Raw genomic sequence first — 22013 nt, forward strand, 5'->3', positions numbered from 1 at the left:
ATATAGCAGCACCGTTTTGGGTTTTTTGGGGTAATTGTTTTCAAAATTGTATATATCTCATAGCTGTACAGTTTTGTTCTATAGGCAAATGTGTCACAGATCAAACACACAGCTGTTAAAGTATCTAACACGTCACCCTTCCACATCCTTTACTAAAGGACAATAGAAGGCAGCAATGTCCTATATCTGCTTTTGGCTTCCACTTTTGGAAATCAAGAACATGATGATACTGTAGAGAGTTTGTTGGCTCTATGACTGTAATTATAATGCGCACTTTGATACACCAGAAAAGTTGTTTTCAGACATGTTTGCCAATTGCCTGAACTCACTATGACTTACAGATAACTGCTTTATCAACACAAATTCTGTGGCAACACAAACCGTATAGCAACATAACATCATGACAAGGGGGGATAAGAACACTCTAAAAGCTTTTTATAGAGGAACTGATGGTATTTCCTCACATAATGAACTAAAAAAAACTAGGTGAAACGAAAGCCCTTTTTATTTAAAATGGAACAAAAGAACAATTTCACAAACAGCCGCAGAATTTTTAAACATATTTTTTAAACATAAAAAGGGAACTATGCTTTGATAGGCACCAATGGGAGAAGAAACAATTTCAAAGCTTTTCCTGAAAGTACAACGGCCAAGAGATATTTTGGTAACAGTATATTTTGATTGAACCTATATAAAGAGGTGCCTATTAAACTAGGAGCAGTAGATAGTATCAGCTACACGCTATGATAGATGGATAGATAGGGAACATTTTGGAATTGTTAGGCTAAAGTGCTTTAAGAGCTTAAAATTGTATGTTGTTTTTAAACATCAATCAAAATCAGAATAGACCTTTAAGCAATAGGTGGTATAGCAATGTGACACCAACTATCAGCATTTTTCAGATTGATTCTTAGGGTTATGGGTTACTAGACCTGAATCAGACTTTGTCCTTGTTATTACATTGCGCCCAACAGAGCTTCCATCTACTGAAATTACAGTATAGTTATAGTCTACTGATCATTGTGGACATTAGGTCCAATGGTTAGTGTTGCTGCCTTGCAGCACTAGGGTCCAAAGTTCGATTCTAGCCAGGGCACTGTATGCAAGGAGTGTGTATGTTTTCCCCTTACTTGCATATGTTTCTGAATGCTACTCCAGTTTTCCTCCCACACTTCAAAAACACACGCAGGTTAATTCATTACTAATAAAACTGACCATTGTGTGTGTGTGTGTAAATGTGATAGCAAGCTTAGACTGTAAGCTTCCCTGGGGGAAGTACAGGGATTCCTGGAGTTACATACACCCAACTTACATACAACTCATACTTACATACAGAGGCTATTAAAGTAATGTACTGTGGTTTGCTTGGCCTTTATTAGCATTTAGCTTTAATAAACCACCTGCCCAAATCCCCTCTGGCATGTGTTGTCTACTGCAGAGCACAGAAAGGTAACAATACATATGCACAGAAAGGTAAAAATAAATACTATGTTAAGACAAACATCTGTCTTGTTTCATTTAATAAGTAAATGTATATGTTTCAACTTACATACAAGACCCTATTCATACGGAACCCAGGGACTCCCTGTACTAACTTTATTCTTCTACAAATATTATATACTCTAAATGCTTCATGAGGGCTTGAGTAACATTATGAACAGCCACAGGAGCTAGGAAATAAAAACATAGGGGAATTGAAGAATAGTGTAACTCTAGAAGGACCACTAGCAAACCAGAAGATACACATTCACTATTTTAAATTAATAAGGACCTCCAACTGGGCTATACTCCTGGCCCTTGCATCCCCTGTGTCTATTTTTACATCCTGGGGTCCATGGGAATCATTTACAAATTAGAAGCCTATTTATCAGGATTTTGTGAATTTTGTGAATCAGAAATTTGTGAATTTTAGAGTTTATTTTCATGAAAAAATTGAAAACTCAAAAGTGTGCTTATTTATAAAAAAAACAAATTTCAAAAAAGTGGAAAAAAAATCTCTATGCAGCACAATCACATTCTAATCATTACTTTCAATGAGTCTCTATGAGTTTTAGAAATGGAAAAATTACTTGAATTTTGCTAGGGCAACTCCCATTAGCTTGTAGATGCTGACATTTTTAACATTCAAGTTTATTTTGCTTAATAAATTTAGGACATTTAAGTTTCGAAAACTATCCATTTGAATTTTAAGCGCAAAAAAAACCTTCAAATCATGGTAAAACTCAAATTCCAATGTTAATAAATTGGCCCTATAGCTCAACTTTGAATTTATTATGTGAATTTGCAGTACTGACACTTCCTTACACTAGTGTTTATTTTGTGTCCCTTAAAAACAAATACATATTAACTTTATTTCTCTAATAAAAAACATACAAAGAAACAGCTCCTATTTTCAAGTCACTGGAGAACTTTCTAAAGGCACCTATGTTAATAAAATTTGCATAAGCTACACCTTAGCTACAGGGAAAAATGGATCACAAAATCTAGGTAACATGCGGCTTCCCACCACCTGATACATCATAATACACAACAATGAGAAAGGTAAACTCTAATAACACAATAACCCTCAGTTCAACCTGACAAATACATTATGTAGATGGGTGTCGGTAACAATTATGTGTCTGTATGTAACTCTAGTCAAATGATAAGAATGACTTAGAAACAAATACTGTAGGTACATGCATCAATTCAAAAATGGATCAAAGAAAAGGAAACTGCAAAAGTTAAATTACATAGTAACATAGTAAGTAAGGTTGAAAAAAGACACATGTCCATCGAGTTCAACCTTTTTTTTTTTTTTAACTACCTATCTGCCAGTTGATCCAGAGGAAGGCAAAAAACCCATCTGAAACCTCTCCAATTTGCCTTAGAGGGGGAAAAATTCCTTCCTGACTCCAAAATGGCAATTGGACTAGTCCCTGGATCAACTTGGACTATGAGCTATTTCCCATAACCCTGTATTCCCTCACTTGCTAAAAAGCCATCCAACCCCTTCTTAAAGCTATCTAATGTATCAGCCTGTACAACTGATTCAGGGAGAGAATTCCACATCTTCACAGCTCTCACTGTAAAAAACCCCTTCCGAATATTTAGGCAGAACCTCTTTTCTTCTAATCGGAATGGGTGACCTCGTGTCAGCTGGAAAGACCTACTGGTAAATAAAGCATTAGAGAGATTATTATATGATCCCCTTTTATATTTATACATAGTCATCATATCACCCCTTAAGCGCCTCTTCTCCAGTGTGAACATCCCCAATTTGGCCAGTCTTTCCTCATAGCTAAGATTTTCAATACCTTTTACCAGCTTAGTTGCCCTTCTCTGTACCCTCTCTAATATAATAATGTCCTGTTTGAGTGATGGAGACCAAAACTGTACGGCATATTCTAGATGGGGCCTTACAAGTGCTCTATACAGTGGAAGAATGACCCCCTCCTCCTTTGATTCTATGCCCCTTTTAATACAGCTCAAGACCTTATTTGCCCTTGATGCTGCTGACTGGCATTGCTTGCTAGAGCCAAGTTTATCATCTACAAGGACTCCAAGGTCCTTTTCCATAATGGATTTGCCTAGTGCAGTCCCATTAAGGGTATAAGTGGCTTTATTATATATTATAACTGATAGATCTCCCTAATAGGCAGAGAGGTGACCTATCAGTTCTACTGTGCCAGTTGTCCCCGCCCATTGTAAAGCTTTTTGACCACCATGAGGGCAACGCTGGTCATGGTCCCATGTGCCTTACCCCTTGAAACTAGGGTAGATATGTATTGTCCTTAATATTTACTATTTAGCTCTCTATTTACTCCCTCTGCTTATCAAGAACCAATTTAACAAAATCTCCACCAGCTTTTTGTCAATTCCCTTGTGTTGTAAATGTTGTTAGTTTTCAGGTATAGTATCTTTAGTAGACTACTATTCTGGTACATCAGGTTACCCCAACCACACTCTGCGTTTTAAGGATTGGACAATAGAAATGTATATTTTATTATGTCAGAACCCAACAGGAGATTACTTTATTGCCGCTTTAGCCACTTTATAACAGACTTGATGCAATTAACCATTCAGCTTTTATTGCCATACTCTGTAATGTATGTGTGATAAGAAGATGTGTCACAGCCCTTAAGTAGTCGCTAACCTCGAAAACTAGCTAATTTTATCCCTTATGCAGTGATTAATGCGTTGTCAACAATAAAGCCTTATGTACTGAATGATTGCTTAAATCGAAAGCAAACTTGTTTGTTTAGTGATTGCTTTCTGATGGTTTCTATGCAGCTGATTCTAAGGGGCATTCTCATAGCAAGGGCTTCAGCCAGTAAGGATGCAGGCTTTTAGCATACCCCTTGTGAAATCTGGAATTCATTAGTGGATGTAATGGCTTAAATACTTGCACTCTGTGACCAGGTTAATAAGAAAAATCCCATTTAAGTGCCTGTAGAAAAAGATATATGTTCTAGTCATTGTAAATTACACAGTATGTGTTTATTGAGAATTTCCACATGTTTAGTGACTTATATACATAAAGTTAATGTTCCCTCTAAGTTCTTCAGGGCAATGATTGCTTCAATGCAAGGACTATGTGTGGATTTCACAATTCGTTGTGAGTGGTTATGTCATAAATTGAAGGTGTATGCACAAGCCCAAGCCCAAGCCTTAAATGGAATGTTATAATTATTACAGCCCAATGTCTAAAGGCTTTTTGTGCCTCTTAAAGTCAGTGCCATGCTCATGGTAAAACACACACACACATATGTAGACAGAGGGTCGCACTCACAGGACTTAAAGCAAAATTTCTGTTGTTTATTGGAGCAAAGAGCTAATGTTTCGGCTAGCACTCTTAGCCTTTATCAAAGGCTAGAGAGCTAGCTGAAATGTTAGCTTTTTGCTCCAATAAACACCAACATTTTTGCATTAAATCATCTGTCTACATTGTACCATATTTTCTGGCTATTGCACCCAGGCACAATAAACCTACTATACAACTCCCCCCATAATGTTGTTTGGCCCTCTACTTTACTACCTGCTGTTCTGGCAAAGTGTAAGGAACAGGGCCTAGCAGCACGCCCTTCGTTTGCATAATGCAATCTAGATGTGCAGCCTGGAGTCCCCGGAAAAACACTAATGTACAACCTTGAGTCCCTGGAAAAACACCAAGGCACATGATGCTGATTCACAAAATTTGGAATTAGACACAAAGGAAACTTTGCAGTTGGGCTTTCTCTAGGCAGGAGTTATTTCCAGTGCTCCTTTGTAGCCATGCTTGCTGTACTTTGTATAGTAAGGCTCATTTATGAACACAGTGCAAAGTGCAATATTTTGACACAAATCACCATGTTTTGTTTTTTTTACCAACCATGAAGCATTTTTTTCTCACAAAGTTGCTTGTGATGCATCAACATACATGTGCATTTGTGTTAGAATGGTGTCACTCATTAATCACAGCACTGGCATTCACTTCACTTGGCTCGAGTCAGTTGCAACCATTGAAGCAAAGAGAACCCTATAATTAGCTCCAGGTTGAGGCTGATGGTAAATCCAGGGTTTGACTCCATCCGTGTGTTCATAGTCCATCACAGCAGGCCGATGGGACATTCCAGCACAAGCTGCAAAGAAGCATGTATGGATGCAACGACTTTTCTGAACAATTTCAATGTGAGCTCAGTGTTGCATCCATTCTGCACTTAGGGTTGTTTTAGTAAATGAGCCTTCTTGCACACCACTGCAATTTATCATAGCACATTGGTGCCATGTGCAAGTTGTAAGGAGTCTGTTTGGGTGCAAACACCTTTAAGTGGGTGCCAAATATTGTCTGATTTTTGACTTTGCACTCATAAACGAGCCTCTGAATCCACAGATTTAGTTGCTGCCATTCTTTTGCAATAGCAGAGGCTTATTTAACTATTCTTAGCAACAGGCCAGGGGAAAAAAAATTTCTGTTAAGAAATACAGTGGCCTTATACCCGTCACACCCGTTAGCTAATCTGTAGCAGAGTGCATTGTTTATATTATCCCTACTGTATTTTATAATGCTGCAGGGTTGCCAGGTTTGCAGCCAAATTGGGCTACTAATTTAAAGCCCAGACATGTTTTGAAAGTACAAACCAAGGTACAGATTTGGACTAGTTTTTGGGCCTTTTGTTGGTTTGTACTTTGGAAACCAGCCAAAGTTTTTTGTTGCCCTATTGTGCCAAGCCTGCACCTCCTAAAACATGTTGGGTAATGTAGTGTTTGGGTAATTTGCAGACTGCCAAGTTTAATGTAAGTTTAATGTAAGACTACAATACCCAGCATGCAACGTGACTGACTTGTGTAGAAATCAGGAGTTACCAGATTGTGGGCTCTGTACCCCAATTTCCCGTCCCTCTTATGCACTCACTTTTTCTGAATTTTCTCAATTTTACACAAAAATCTCAATATGTATTGAGATTGTATATGTATTAGGGCCTTATGGGGTCCCTTTACCTCCTGGGCCCCCTTCTGTAGTTACGCCCCTAATGAGGGGCGAATATGTCCCATTTTACTTCATGGAAAAATTTGCAAATTGGTGAAAAAAAATTTTTTTTTGTCTTTTTTTTCCCACTGCACATATTGTGCTATTTTTGGGCTACTTTTGAAGTGACTCTTGGCTAGTTTTGGGCTGGTTTTGTAGCTGATTTTGCAAATTAGACCTGGCAACCCTGTAGTGCTGGGTAAAAGAACTTCATAAAATAAATAAAAATGACAATACATAGAAATAATATTAATTAAGCATTAAAGGCAGTCTCCATGTACTGAGGGTAATGTGCTGACTTTTCAGCCTCACTGCTGGCGGCTGAAGCCTGTTGTTATATGATATCATATTAATTACGTCACTAGGACATAAATAAGAGCAGCTCTCCCTGACGAGTACCTGTAAGGTCTCTCAATGAATCTATTCCCAGAAATGACGAACTATTTGGTTTATCGGAATCAGAAGACACCTCCCCTCTTTCTGTGACTGATTCCATGTAAATCAAGAGCAGAAATGTCCCCCCCCCCTGAGCTGCTTGCAGGTATATGAAGGAGGAAGCATGTGACAAGCGCTTTTTCCTGTTCAAATCCTTTCACCAGATGGAGCCCTAAAACTGGTTTATAAAGCGCGTCCGTGCCGCTGATTGGAGCGCGCCTCAGCCAACCAGCGAGCTGCTTCCCCAAACAATGCACACTGCCTTTGTATATGTGTGTGTGTAGCTGGCTTATGCTATTAGGTCTATTTTTGGCCGAGCCCCTCCTCCTGCCGATCTATTTCTGTCAGTCTGAGCTCGGGGCAGTGGTGGAAGCGGGTAGTGTGCACACCCAGCAGAAAGCAGCTCCGTCGCTCACACTCGCACAGACATCGCACGGCAGCTCCGCATTCGCTTCTTTTTACACACAGCTGCCGCAGTACAGATTCTCTCCTTCCGAGGTATCTTGGTGGATGTGAACTCAAACTTTCCTCCTTTTGCTTCAACTTTTCCTCCTTCCTGACTGTGGGAATCGTTGTTGCACTGAAGCTGTGCATCTGGGATGTTTCCTGCCTGATCCTTCTTGCTGGATTGTGCTGCTCTGGAGTCCTGTTGCTTGGCTGCTTTGCCCTCCAAGTGCCCCCTGTGCCCAGCTGTGCAGATATTGGTTCAGGAGTTATAGGGCAGGGGGGAAGGGCACGATTTTATGATACTGACCCTACAGGTGACACCTCCAGAGCTAAGTCTCCAAGGTTCCAGGTGACTTTGCATTTACATGATCTGTAGAATAAAAACTTGAGGTTCTGATGGGCTGTCTTGGGAAATGAACCAGCTTGGAAACCCTGCATGGCCCTGTTGAATAGAACCCCTGGTTTTAGGCGACTGGCACTTCCTGGGTCATTCTCTGTGTATTAAATCATTGCTTTATCTGCACCTGGAAGGGCCCAGTATACACAGGACAAGGGGACTGGGGGCCCTTTGCCATCTCTTCATACACTCGCCTCCATGCCTGGATTACATCAAATGCTAAACACCATTTACGAGGCTGATTCCGCTTCTTCCACAGATGGCATCAGACGGGGCGAGCCGGGGTTGAGGTTTGGCCACAAGAGCGGTGCTCCTGGAGCAGGTAGGACACATCATTATGATCATTTCTGCTTTACACTGATATTCGCAACAACTCTAACACTTATGGCTTTTACCTTCTTGCTGTTTTATTTCAGTTCTGCTTCAATACCAGTAATAAGCCTTCAGCTTTTGTTGAACTACAGAACTGGCCGTCTGAGCTTTCTGGGAATTGCAGTCTAACAGCAGACAGTTAGGCATTTTCTGTATACACTTCCCTCTCCTAAGGCCTCAAGCACACGGGCAGATTCAGGGAGATTTAGTCGCCTGGCGACTAATCGCCTTTCTGCGGGGCGACAATATCCCCGAACCGGCTTTGCCGTGCCTGCCACCTCGCTGTGCTTCAATTTCCGAAATCACCCAAAGTTTACTCGCGAGGCAATTTCGAGCGACTTCGGAAATCGAAGTACCGCGAGTGCATTGGCGCTAGCGGTTTGTCATTATAGCGGGCGGCAGGCACAGGGAAGTAAGTTCAGGTAGATTGTTGCCCTGCAGAAGAGGCGATTAGTCGCCATGGGACTAAATCTCCCCAAATCTGCCCGTGTGCTAGCTCCCTTAAACTGTGTATCTAACTAATTTAAAAAATCTGTCAATTTTTGGGTATTATTACTATTATTTCTATTAACATTATTATAAATAGAGCACCGACCATTCTTAAAAAAAAACCAGAGAGTGACATATGAATGCAAACTAGCACGAATAGAGAAGGCTGTGTTCTTATGAATTTACAATGCAGATTAGCACTGTGCAACATTTTACATGTAGTAGCCCAATAATTTAGCACTTTATGTTGAAGGGTCAGATTATATTATGATTATAATGTCACACTAAGAAGTCAGTTTAGCCCTTGGAAACAATGGGGTACCATAAAAATCCATTGGAGGGCCACATTTTGCCGAAGGGCCTACAGTGGGACAGCCTTGATCTAGATATAACAAACGGTCAGTTTGCAGCCCTTTAACAGTGATCCCCAACCAGTAGCTCGTGAGCAACATGTTGCTCTCCAACCCCTTGGATGTTGCTCCCAGTGGCCTCAAAGCAGGAGCTTGTTTTTGAAATCCAGGCTTGGAGGCAAGTTTTGGCTGCATAAAAACTAGGTGTAATGCCAAACAGAGTCTCAATGTAGGTTGACAATCCACATAGGGACTACTAAATGGCCAATCACAGCCCTTATTTGGCACCTCAAGAACATTCTTCATGCTAGTGTTGCTCCCCAACTCATTTTACTTCTGAATGTTGCTCATGGGTTTGAAAGGTTGGGGATCCCTGTAACCAATGAACTGCATTCTACTTCAGCTGTGTTGCAGAAGAATGCTGGGAATTGTAGTTTAACAAATGAAGGGAGCTGATCGGAATTTGCAAAGAGTTTGTCTTGTGGTCATTATTGTGCATTGTTTTTCTGTAGGATCATGAATAAAAGGAGAAAAACATCCAATACTAATAATTCTTTATTCTGTGTATTGGCATTTCCCTTAACACTTGTTTCTACAGTACTTATCTTGTTCTGTCCTAGGGAGCTTGCAGTTGCAAGTTTTGGGGGTTATGGCACATTAAGATTCATCATTAAAAAGTTGTTGATTTGAGTATTAAACCATGGTCCCTCGCGTAAGGGACGAGCCTGCTGGGAAACTCTTACTTTTGGATTTGCATCCCTGTGAAGGGTCTTCCCTTGGACCACTAATTTATGTCCACTGTAGATCTTGATTTATATTAAATAAGAACATGTCGTTAATGCTTTGCTGTAAGTACAGTATCATTGCTATGAAGTGTTAAAAGCAAAAGCTACTAATAGCTCACTATGCCTGCACATATATAAACTCAAGCGGGTGTGGCTTATATAATGTAATAATACCATAACTCCTAATTTTGACATCCAGCTTGATGATAGACTCCCAACCCAATCTACCCTCAGCTAGGCACTAATGCCAGGGAAGAAATAGCCTGAACAGCACTTGAGAAGCCACTAAGAATTGTTACAGGAAATACAACATGCAATAAAGAGCTAAAACAAAAACAACAAAAAAACACGTTGAAATGGAGATTGCAGTGACATGGGAGCAGGATCGGCCTGTGACCAGCTCACAGGCCCTAAAGTTGAAACAGGAAGGGCCGTGACCTTTAAATCTTGCTTTTCCTGCTGCCGTACATTGCATGAATGACATAAAAATAACTATAGGAACAATGCAAGGGCAGGACCATTCCCATAAGACATTGGCTGTACAATTAAATATAGTTCTGTGACTTTCTTACGGGGATGATTTTTTTTATTTTGGTGTCCTGATTGATTCTACAACTTTGACCTTTGCATATTATTATCTTATTATGTAATGAGTCACACGGCCTCTCTAGATAACTACAATAAAACAGAATGAGGTGTGTGTGTCGAGGAGGCCATTTATGGAAGCCTCTCCTCTTAACTCCCATGGTGAGAAAGTCTGTTGCCTTTCTGCTCGTTGTGACGTACAGAAGCTTCTACATATTTATGTACATTGTAAGTTTCACGTGGATACAAACTCTGCAGCTGGGAGCTTTTTAAGGGATACTGTCATGGGAAACCACATTTTCAGTTAATAGTGCTGCTCCAGCAGAATTCTGTACTGAAATCTGTTTTTCAAAAGAGAAAAACTGATCTTTTGATACTGAATTTTAAAATCTGACATGGGGCTAGACATATTGTCAGTTTTGCAGGTGCCCCCAGTCATGTGACATAGTTACATAATTACATAGTTAAATTGGGTTGAAAAAAGACAAAGTCCATCAAGTTCAACCCCTCCAAATGAAAACCCAGCATCCATACATACACCCCTCCCTACTTTTAATTAAATTCTATATACCCATACCTATACTAACTATAGAGCTTAGTATCACAATAGCCTTTGATATTATGTCTGTCCAAAAAATCATCCAAGCCATTCTTAAAGGCATTAACTGAATCAGCCATCACAACATCACCCGGCAGTGCATTCCACAACTTCACTGTCCTGACTGTGAAGAACCCCCCATGTGCTCTGATAAACTTCAGTCACCCTTTACTGCCCCCCCCCCCAACAGCCCGTCAACAGGAAAATGGGAAGGTAACCAGATATCCCTGGTAGATATACAGGTAAGAACAGCACTCACTAGTAAAAATCCCATTGCGACTCCTTCAGTTACATTGAGTAGGAGAAACAACAGCCTGCCAGAAAGCAGTTCTATCCTAAAGTGCTGGCTCTTTCTGAAAGCACATGACCAGGCAAAATGACCTGAGGTGGCTGCCTACACACCAATATTACAACTAAAAATATTACACTTGTTGGGTTAGAAATTAAAGTTTACATAGTAGGGAGAATTATTTGCAGTGTAAACAGTGTCATTTAGAAATAAAAACTACCCCATAAAAATCATGACAGAATCCCCTTAAGTTCTCTAAAGATGTGCAATTTATTTAATCACCTGAAGCTCTGCCCCATATAGAACAGTTGGCTATAGTGGTACTGGCAGAGCTTAAAGTCTTGCAGTGCTTCCTTTAACTATGTCACTACCTGATAGTGTTGCACGCAAGAGTGACCACAGCAGCTATGTATACCTAGGATTCTAGCAAAAGCAACCAAATGTATGGCTCACACTGGTCACTGGTACATTCAACAATATAAGGTCAGCAGTCTGTACTGCTGCCAGTGATCTGGTTAAAAAGCACATTATCAGACAAGTGTGTTGTTGAGACATTTTGGGCAAGCGGAGCGTAGAGGCTTTGAGCTCTGAGGACTTCCTCCTACAGGACAAATTATTTTTATTCACACACTTCCTGCCCCATGTATTCTGGCTGATGTATACCTGCACTCCGGTGGTTGCTAGGCCTAGCCCCAAGCACGTTGCTGAAAACAAAAGAGAAAAAAATTCCCATGAATTCTAATTTTTAGCCATGACATACATTCATGTTGAGAATAACTTTTGTACCTGATTAAGCGAGTTACTTTGTGGCATTGTTGGGTTCTACAGTGCACAAACCAGTAATGAACCTGAAACGTTTATTTCCCCATTTGTGTTTGTTATAAAATAACAATGTTTTTGTCATGGAGTTGCTATTGTTAGAGCAGGCTGATCAACTGACAAGTAATCATGACTGTTTTAATAAATCGGTAAAATGGGCATCTGCCCATGGACTTGGGATGGGGAGAAGGGCACCAACAATTTAATTAATTGTCCTGCAGGAATGACAGACCATTCATTTTAATCATCATTTTAATCAGTATATATATCTATATATCTATATCTATCTATCTATATATATATATATATATATATATATATATATATATATATATATATATATATATATATATATATATATATTCCAATGTCCTTGTGGGTGCTTGGTCAAATGGGTATTAGACAACAGTGCAAACCTTATCTGTGTGATAGATATTCTACATTTTGGACACTGCACCCAGGCACATTTGAAGTATCGAGAGTGCCGACTCCTCTATGGATGGTTATTTTATATATATAAAATAGTCCAGAGAAAGCACTCAAGGCGCATTGACCATCAGATATATTTCAAAGTATATTTATTCGTGCATGGTGCATCAATGCATTGCTCACGGTCAGTGCCATGAGTGCTTTCTCTGGACTATTATTGGTTTATTGGTTAGCACCCGGTGAGAAACCCAATGAATGGTTAGTGCTGTTTGATCTCACACATATATATATATAATGTGTGTGTGTGTGTGTGTATATATATATATCACACCACCTGAAGAAGGCTCGAGTACAGGAGCCGAAACGTTGCAATAAATCTTTTTTATTTTATGCACCTTATAAGTCCTGTGTGTGCGGTTTTTCGTTGTTATATATATATATATAAAAATGCAGCTCATCCCCATGTTGCAATTAAAACTAGTTGGGTGCATAGGGGTGTTTCTTATATCACATATGGAACAAAACAAATTACTCCAGCACTCCCATTATATAGCCATAAGGAAAAAGCAGATTGAAAGGAAAATGTCTGTATTTAGTAAAAAGAGACACTTTTAGTTACATTATTTGTACAAAGTATGCATAAGCTGACGCACCCACCAAGGCAATGTCCATGCGTCAGTCCTAACTAAGTGAAAAGAGAGTATTTCAGCTTATTCATACTTTGTACAAATCATGTAACTACAATTGTCTCTTTTTACTAAATACATTTTCCTTCCAATTTGTTTTTTTCCTTAAGGCTATATAATGGGAGGGCTGGGGTAATTTGTTTTGTTCAATATGTACATGGCTGTAGAAGGCCAACCTTATACAATACTATACAGCTGCAGGGGACCACCAATGGACAATTTGCCCTGACTTAACTGTTGCCTTAAAGTAGAACTGTCAAAAGATTACAAAGAGTTTTGGAACATTTTTTATTTTGACCCGTGTTGTTAGTGCAGGGGTCCGTCCTTGGCACTTGTTTTTAATGACACAGAGTTTGGCATTGTAAGTACTGTCTCTGCCACTTGGTCCTAGTTACAGGCATACAAAGTGGATTTTACCACCAAAATGCACACTTGCACAATTTGGTCATTGACATCTGCAGATCAAGTACTGCATGGGCTCATTGATGTGGTCCTTACGCCAACAGCCCCTATCCCGGTCAAACGATTAATTTAACCTGATATCACCCACAGGGGAAAGATCTCCTTGTTTGGTTCCTTTACTCTTTTTAAGTTCATTAAAGGGCATAATAGGCAGAGAGTGCTGGATCTTTCAATCCATAATAAAGATCACCGTGCCAGAGGCCACTCAAGGAACTGAACTTTCATTTGAAGCAGCATACAGTAGGTGGTTCTTCGCAGTGGGGGTTGTGGAATGCTCTGGCTTGATGCACCTTTGTCTTTTTTCAACCCAAACTATGTAAGAATGTAACAATGCATTGAGGAGATGTTGTTTGTTTGCTGTTTTCTCCCCAACAGCATCCTGTATATCCAGGTAGTTGGGGTCTGGGTATAGACAGCAGATTGAAAATTGAAAGATCTAAACACAGCATTATTTCTGAAAGGAACTTTTCATTTAGTCAGATTGTTATTCCTTATCATATTTGCTAGCAGGCAGGCAGGTCTACTATATACAAGCTGATCCTGTTTGTTGGGGTTAAGCTGGCCATAGACGCAAAGATCTGATTGTACGAACCGAGGATTCGTACGATTTTCGGACCGTGTGTGGAGAGTCCCGACAGGACAGGTCGGACAGGTTAAAAGATTTCTGCCGGCTGCGGATAATATCTCTGCATGTATAGCCTATCGTACGATTTTTAGAGGGAGACTGCCACTAGCTTTTGTCGGACATAACTTTTGTATGATTGCTGTCAGGGGCAGAACTTCGGCTCATCTGTTCTTTTGTATTTTATTTGATCGGAATGGTTAGTGGCAAGTCGGGAGACGGGAAAGTCCGATTGTACGATGATTCGTACGATCGGATCTTTGCGTCTATGGCCATCTTAAGATGTGTGGGAGGTACTGATGCAATCTTGGCCTTTGGCTCATAAGCAGGTGATGCAACAAGAAGTCTGATAAATAAGCATGTATTTTTATTAATGTACTTTATATAAAGCCATTTGATGCATGAAGTCAAGTTTCATGGAATATGGAAAAAGAGGGCTTTTCTGTGGCGTACATTGGGCTGGTGCAGACACATCTTGCCTCTATGGCACCATTTATGTTGTCTCTTGGTATCTAAACTGGATTTGATAAAGGGCAGAACTGTGAACTTTGAATTGCTACAACATTTTATCTGCAGTTAATGAATCACAAACTCACACTGAACATTTTCTTTGTGTTGTTTTTATCTTTGTGTTCCTATGCTTGGTCCAATAGGAGGCATATTTTAGGGTCAGGCTACACAAGCAGATTCAGGGAGATTAGTGGCCCCAGAGACAAATGTCTTCTTCGGGGTGACAATCTCCCTGAACTGCCTTCCCCCTGCCCCCTGCCGGCTAAAATGAAAATCGCTGGGGAAAGGCCCACTTCGTTTTCCGAAGTCGTCTGAAGTTGCCTCACAAGGAGGCAGGGGGAAGGCAGTTTGGGGAGATTTGTCGATGGGGCGACTAATCTCCCCTAATCTGCGTGTGTGGCCAGACCCTTAGAGTGCCAAAAACTTGACTGATGGAGTATGCCTTATGAGCCCAACGTTTACAGCTACTAAAGATGGCTTATTGTAGTTCATAGCATCAGTGTCATCAGCTAATGCCACACTGGGCCGATTCGAATCATGCGGATAAGCGCAGGCCGTGAATCAACCCTCTTAGTTCGAATCAGTGCTCTTCTGTGCCTGTACCTGTAACCACTGCATCAGTCTACCTGAACCCGGGCCAATGCAGTGGTTCCAGGTGCAGGCATAGAAGAGCGCAAATTCCTGCTATATAGTTTGTATGTATATATAAAACTTGTCACAAGCAATTTACAGCTGTTTTGCTGGCTAAGGATGCTGGGATTCGTAGTTTGCAGCTGCTTGAGGTACACATTTCTCAAGATTCCTTCTGACAGCGTTTTCATGATAGGGGGGTGCGGGGCAATTTATTTCAACCACAACTGGAGCTGTTGGTTGGGCTCACATTTATAAGTGCTGTCTACCTTGATAGTCAGAGGTAGTGTTTAAGAGGTACACATAAAAGTCTTGTTTGCACTTGCACTTCAGTTTATAGCCTATAATTTATATGTACACGTTTTGTGCTCTTGTTACTGAAGCCAGTTGGCGACTTGTAGAACTGGAGCTTGGGAACAAAAACACAAATGGGAGCAGGTTAATAATAATAATCATCGTTTTTTTTTTTAATAAACCCTTTTTTAGTGCACCAAGCAGTGTCTCTGTCCTGTAGAGCTTACAGTGCAGGTAGTCTACAGACAAAAGTAGTTGACACTAAAAGCCAACCAATGTTTTCCTGATGTTGCAATGTGGTTGCCACACATGGATGTTTTTGGCTGAAGTGACTTGTTCTTCCAATAGTTGCAGCAGCTAATTCATTGTCTTGAGTTTGGGAAATTTGTTTAGCTTCAAATGTGCTAGCTTGTAGGGATGGATGGTGTGCCCATCAACTCTTCAGGGGGAGATCATCAACTAACCAGGATTGTAGACGGGACTGCAATCCTCATGTAATCCTGAGATCATGATAAATGCAGTCACGAGATTAAATGCTGTTGATTCTACATCTCTGGAATTCCTTTTTGGCCTATGTGGCACAGAATTGAAAGAGCATGGCACAAAATAGCGGCCAAGAAACAAAAGTCGGAATTAGACAGCACAAATTTTATAGTGGTCATTGCTTTTGCTCTATGGAATGAAACCTATTGTTTTGTCTTTTACATGCCCAGTTATTTGCCAGTCTATCTGATTCAATGAAAGCCTCTATCTAGGAATCATCAGAGGTTACAGCAGCATCTGTTCCGCAAAGCTGCAAATGATAATGGGAGCAGTTTACTGATACTGGTACTAATAATTCTACAATATTTATCATAAACCCAATAAGTAGTGTATGTGCTGGCATTGGATTCTGTCTATTGTTTTCATTAAAACAGCTATCATTTTTATATGTTGCGTGAAACGGTGCAGAGTAGTGAAATCAAAAGCACTTTTACACTACTTGCAAGATGTTTAGTCAGATAACACTTCTTACTGACTCCAAAGAAAGAAACATTAATTATTCTAAATTAAATGTATAGGCAGAATACAAGGCCTATATTTGACATGGACTTTTACTTTAATAGAAGATCATTAAAATCAAATCCTGCAGCAATGTCAAATGTTTTGACACTGCAGGTTTTGTATATTTCCAAAGAGGTGGTACATACCCCTATAAAGATAATAAAACCATCTCTTGGTTGGTAAAGTGCTGCTTGTTTAGCAGAAATCTGTTAATTGATGCCTGCTTTGTGCTCAGCTCTAGATTTTCCCATAAGATTGTAGTTCAGGCTCTGGACTTCTGTTTAGCTGCTATAACTATGCTGGTTTCAGTTTGTGCTACTTGCCATAACTGTTTATATACATATAGCAGACCCTGTGTTTCTTTTTTTAACAAGTGGCAAAGAAACATTTGGGTATGTAGCCTTCCAACCTCTTTGCACCTATGAGCTATTAATTATTATTAATTATTATTGAGTTCTTAGCTCTTGCTTCATATAACATGCTTCTGGACATTTCATGTCTGATTTAATACATGGCCAGAAGACAGAATGGGATGGTACAGTTATGGGACCTATTATGCAGAATGCTCGGGACCTGGGGTTTTCTGGATAACGGATCTTTCCATAATTTGGATCCTCATACCTTAACTCTACTAGAAAATCATGTAAACATTAATTAAACCCAATAGTCTGGTTTTGATTCCAATAAGGATTAATTATATCTTAGTTTGGGTCAAGTATAAGGTACTGTTTTATTAATACAGATAAAAAGAAAATACATTTTAAAAATTCATTATTTTATTATAATAGAGTCTATGGGAGACTGCCTTTCCATTATTCGGAGCATTCTGGACAACGGGTTTCAGGATAATGGATCCCATACCTGTATCATATATTCTTGCATTAGGGCTCTTACAGACGAGCATTTTTACCTGCACTCCCCTGCGTTCTGTTTTTCTGTGTTCAGCCGCAGGGGAGCGCAGGAATAGACGCATTACATTTTTTCCAATGGGGCTGTACTCACACAGGGCGTCGAACGCAGGTTGAGACGCAACATGCTGCATTTTTCCTGCGTTCGGCGCCTACACGCGTTTGTGTGAGTACAGCCCCATTGGAAAAAATGTAAAGCGTCTATTCCTGCGCTCCCCTGCGGCTGAACACAGAAAGACAGAACGCAGGGGAGCGCAGGTAAAAACGCTCCTCTGTAAGAGCCCTTATAATTCAGCAATGTGTTAAATGTTCCATGGAGAATTCAGGAGGTAAATTGGATGGTTCCCAGATTTCAATGGGCAAGTGTCCATCCTATAATCAGCTGCCTGGCACCTGTATGAGGGTGTTGGCCAATATTTCAAGGGCTGGATCAGTATCAGTAATGTTGGGTAACAATGCCCTTGAGGGGCTAGTACGCATTATCTCACCTAATCCAGCAAAGCTTGTGAAATATAATAGTACGCTTACTAATTATTCCACCCTTAGCTAACACCTCCCAGACTTCCATTTAACCACATATTAACATCTTGTATACAAATACAGGTATCTCGCCTATGTTATATGATTGCAAAGCTGTTCTATTGTTGGTAAGGGTCAAACTACATGAGCAGAACAAATAGCTGATTGGCTGCAATGAAATGGGGAGAAGTAGAAGTAGTAGTCCGCTGAGTGATGATGGGTTTCCGTCAGTGATCTTCAACCTGTGGCTCTCGAGCTGTTTCTGACTTACAACAGCAGTAACCAAGAAGATTCAGATGGCACACACATAGCAAAATGTGCATAAATTTTGTGATTTATTTGGTTCTCTGCACAACAGAGATTATGCAGAGATCCAAATAAATCACAAAATTTATGCACATTTTGCTATGTGTGTGCCATCTGAATCTTCTTGGTTACTGCTGTATATATGGAACTGCTGAGCAGCAAAGTTCCCAGATAGAGCACCACTGAAATGTGACCCACGGAGTTCGAATTTTATTAAAGTACATTGAACTATTCTGACTTACAACACCTAACATCTGCCTAGCTTACTCCTAGACTGCTGAAATTGTACCCTCAGTCACTATGAAAATATAAATGAGCAGATCATGACCAAGAGCACATGATTTCGTCCTTGCCCTTAAAATGTTACGTCTGGTGGTTTCCGAAATTTCTAAAGTTTTGAGATACTTGCAAACTGCTGACTTCCCCTTGACGCACTACAGGTTTAACCATAGTAATTATTACAAAAATAATTGGAATTAGCTGAAACTGAAATGCTGACAGCAACTTCTTTGGGACCACAAGCAGATAATGTGCTGATCCTCAGATGTTATAAATGGTATACAATATCCTAATGCTTGACTGCCCCATGTAAACCCTTGTGGCATTTTAACCTGTGTGGATACACTGGGTGTCCCTATTTCATTGTTACCAGATCATATTAAATTGAGGCACATTTAGGGGGTTATTTATAAAAGCTGGAATTGTGTTTTCTCTAAAAATTTTAGTTTTTAGAGGGTAGTTTGACTAAAAAAAACCTGAATTTTTTGGAGAAAAAAAAATAGATTTTTTTTTTAGATTTATGAAGCCCTGAAGCTGCTTAAAGGCCCAATCCGAAAATGCTCATGCTAAAACCTGTCAAATTCATGTAAAAGTCAATGGCAGAGGTCCCTTTAATCATTTGAAGACGTTTTTTGTCTTCATGATTTTCAGGTGTTTTGCACTGGTTTGCGGATAAATTCAAGGTATTTGAGGTGTTTTAGACTATAAACTATGTAAAATTGAGGTATTCAAGTTTTTCCCCCGATTGCATTTGAGCTTTTTTACATTCAGATTTTTTCATAAATAAGCAAATATTCAAGTTGTGAGTTTATTCGAGGTAGAAATGAACCTCCCAAACTTTACAAACTCAACCTTTTATAAACAACCCCCTTAAACTAAGTTTAACAATTCATTGGGCTATGAAAAGAATAATAATTTTTCCTGTTTTTTATATTGAACTATACAGTATATACTCCCTTGCCTCCAACCCTATGGCCTGAAGGCTGAGCAAAATGGCCAAACAAGACAATGTTATAGCCTTTTTAGAGGTCTTGTGTAGTACAGGTATGGGAACTTTTATCCAGAATGCTTGGGAACTTGTGTTTTCTGGATAAGGGATCTTTCCGTACTTTGGCTCTTTATACCTTTAGTATCCGGATACCTGTACAGCCAGAATAACCCATTTTCTGTAATTTTTCTCAGCATCCACCTGTTCTATTTCAAGTAGAGTGTAAAACGAGCTCTATAAATTCTTCTACAATATATTAAATTATCTCTACAAAGGGTTATGGAAGCAGTAGGAATAATCTAGAATGGATACAGAACAGTCTCCAGCAGGAGACTGGTGTGAGTTGTAGTTTACGATTAACATTTACAGCATCTTTAAAGAGCTTTTGCTTCTAAGTTTGAGCGCAGAGGCACCTGCTTCTGTCTCTCTGCTGTGTTCCCTGAGAGGTTTTGCAAAGTACCAATTAATGTATTATTAAAGCTTTTCTTGGCTTGGCTTTTGCCTGTGCACCTTTAATTAGATTAGTGGCAATGTCGGTATTGGCAGTACTAAACATTACGCTCTTGTTCTTCGGCTTGCATTATAATTTATTAGACAGAGGCGTGTTTGCACTCGTTCTGTTCCTGAGATGCAGGATGCATTTAGAATAAGGATAGGGGCCAACCAAGGCCCACGTAGGAGCCAGTTGATTATTTTTAGGATCTATAGGGGGATGCATTTAAACAAATACAAGAAACGTTTCCAAGGGAAGATATTTAGAAGTCACTGCCTCCCCTTTGTTAAGGGCAGCATATATATATATATATATATATATATATATATATATATATATATATATATATATATATATATATACATACACTATCCGCTAGGGACAGTTGTTTAGTAGTAAACTTAAATGTTTATTACTATTGCTGTGCTCAAATACAACTCCAAGCTTCTACTCCTTCTCTGCAAATCTTGCTCTTTCAGGCAGCAGATGAGTTCAGAAACCCTACTGAGACATCTGGGTCAGCTTGTCATTACTTGTCTTCTACAAGGTATTTTCATATATAGTTACCGCGCCCTTTCAACCACTTTGATGTCCATGCCAGTGGTGAGTGTTCTGTATCATTCAGCTCTCCATGAAAGTGAAGTTCTAAGCATTTACTTCTACAAAGAAGTAAACAATATGGACTGAGAACTCTTTGCCTGTTTGTCTGGGGACTGGGTTCGTATTTCTAGATCTGGACATGTTTCATAATTATAGGGCGGAAGAAAGTGATGATTACTCTCTTAACAATAGATGAATGGAGAAAGTGGCATTACTATTATCCTTTGTATAGCACTGCTATAAAAGATACTGGAAAGGGTAAATTATATCCAATAATGTTGCACTGTGGGAATTCATGTTGTAGAATTAGAGTACTTAAGCACATGCTCATCCCACCATATTGTGGGTAGAATAAAGGGATGTGATTAAGGCAAATTCAGCGATGGTAATGGGTTTTACACAGTCAATTATTTGCCCCAGTCTAGTAACAAAAAAATTGTTTTGTTTGCTTTCACAATTCAAACTGGTTTAGACAAGCAAAAGCTAACTGCTGATTGGTTGCTGTGGGTTTTTTTTTAGTCGAGGCAAAATACTTTCATAGTTCTATTTATTATTTTACTTTATTTTATTTTTATCTTTAGCACGTGTCTGTTGTTTGCATTTTAAGTTGTTATTGAAAGTGGGGAATATCCATATGAAGCATACTTAGAAAAACAAACAAAAAAGTGCATTGACATGGGTTTTCTTGTGTAGGATAAAAGCTCCTAGAACAGGGATCCTTAAATATACTGAGGTTGTATAGAAACATTAGTGCAGCTTATATATCGAACGGTCTTGTCTGAGAATAAAACTATTCACGGGTAATTTAGCCCATATTTGTGCTTATTGTCCCCCCCCAATTAGCAACATTCAGTTCACTTTTGTGTTTCCAGATGTTTGTGATTGTTAGGAGTAATTATTCTAAAATAACTATGGTCTACAAATGGCAACTTTTCCATGTCTGTTTGCTTTGGGTAGGAACTGAAGTGCCCATTTTCCCCTTTAGCTAATGACTGGTAGAGAAAAAATGAAAATATTGAAACAGGAGATAATGGAAATATGAATGCAATTGCTAGAATAGTTAACATTTTTTGAACTAACGTCATAGAGACCTAATATCCTTTAGGTCTGGAAACTGACAGATTTAGCTCATGCTTTTTCTGACTTTCTACTATATTAAACTTCATTAGAAATACATAATAATAATTGGT

The 22013-nt window shown here is 39.4% G+C and overlaps 1 protein-coding gene across 5 annotated transcripts in view; it reads left to right on the plus strand.

Annotated features, from left to right (window-relative positions):
- hdac7.L (histone deacetylase 7 L homeolog) overlaps window positions 1-22013 on the plus strand; it is a 197107-nt gene that overhangs the window by 113079 nt on the left and 62015 nt on the right. For 2 of the 5 annotated variants that reach the window (XM_018247522.2, XM_018247524.2), the window contains exon 1: window positions 7089-8088. In XM_018247522.2, the coding sequence (XP_018103011.1) occupies window positions 7965-8088 (124 nt within the window). In that variant the 5' untranslated portion in view covers window positions 7089-7964. Of the gene's footprint in view, window positions 1-7088; window positions 8089-22013 lie in introns of those variants that run through there. The other 3 variants (XM_018247526.2, XM_018247520.2, XM_041582572.1) reach the window with 3 other exon arrangements.

This window comes from Xenopus laevis, chromosome 2L, assembly GCF_017654675.1.
Source record: "Xenopus laevis strain J_2021 chromosome 2L, Xenopus_laevis_v10.1, whole genome shotgun sequence".
NCBI classification, from domain to species: Eukaryota; Metazoa; Chordata; class Amphibia; order Anura; family Pipidae; genus Xenopus; species Xenopus laevis.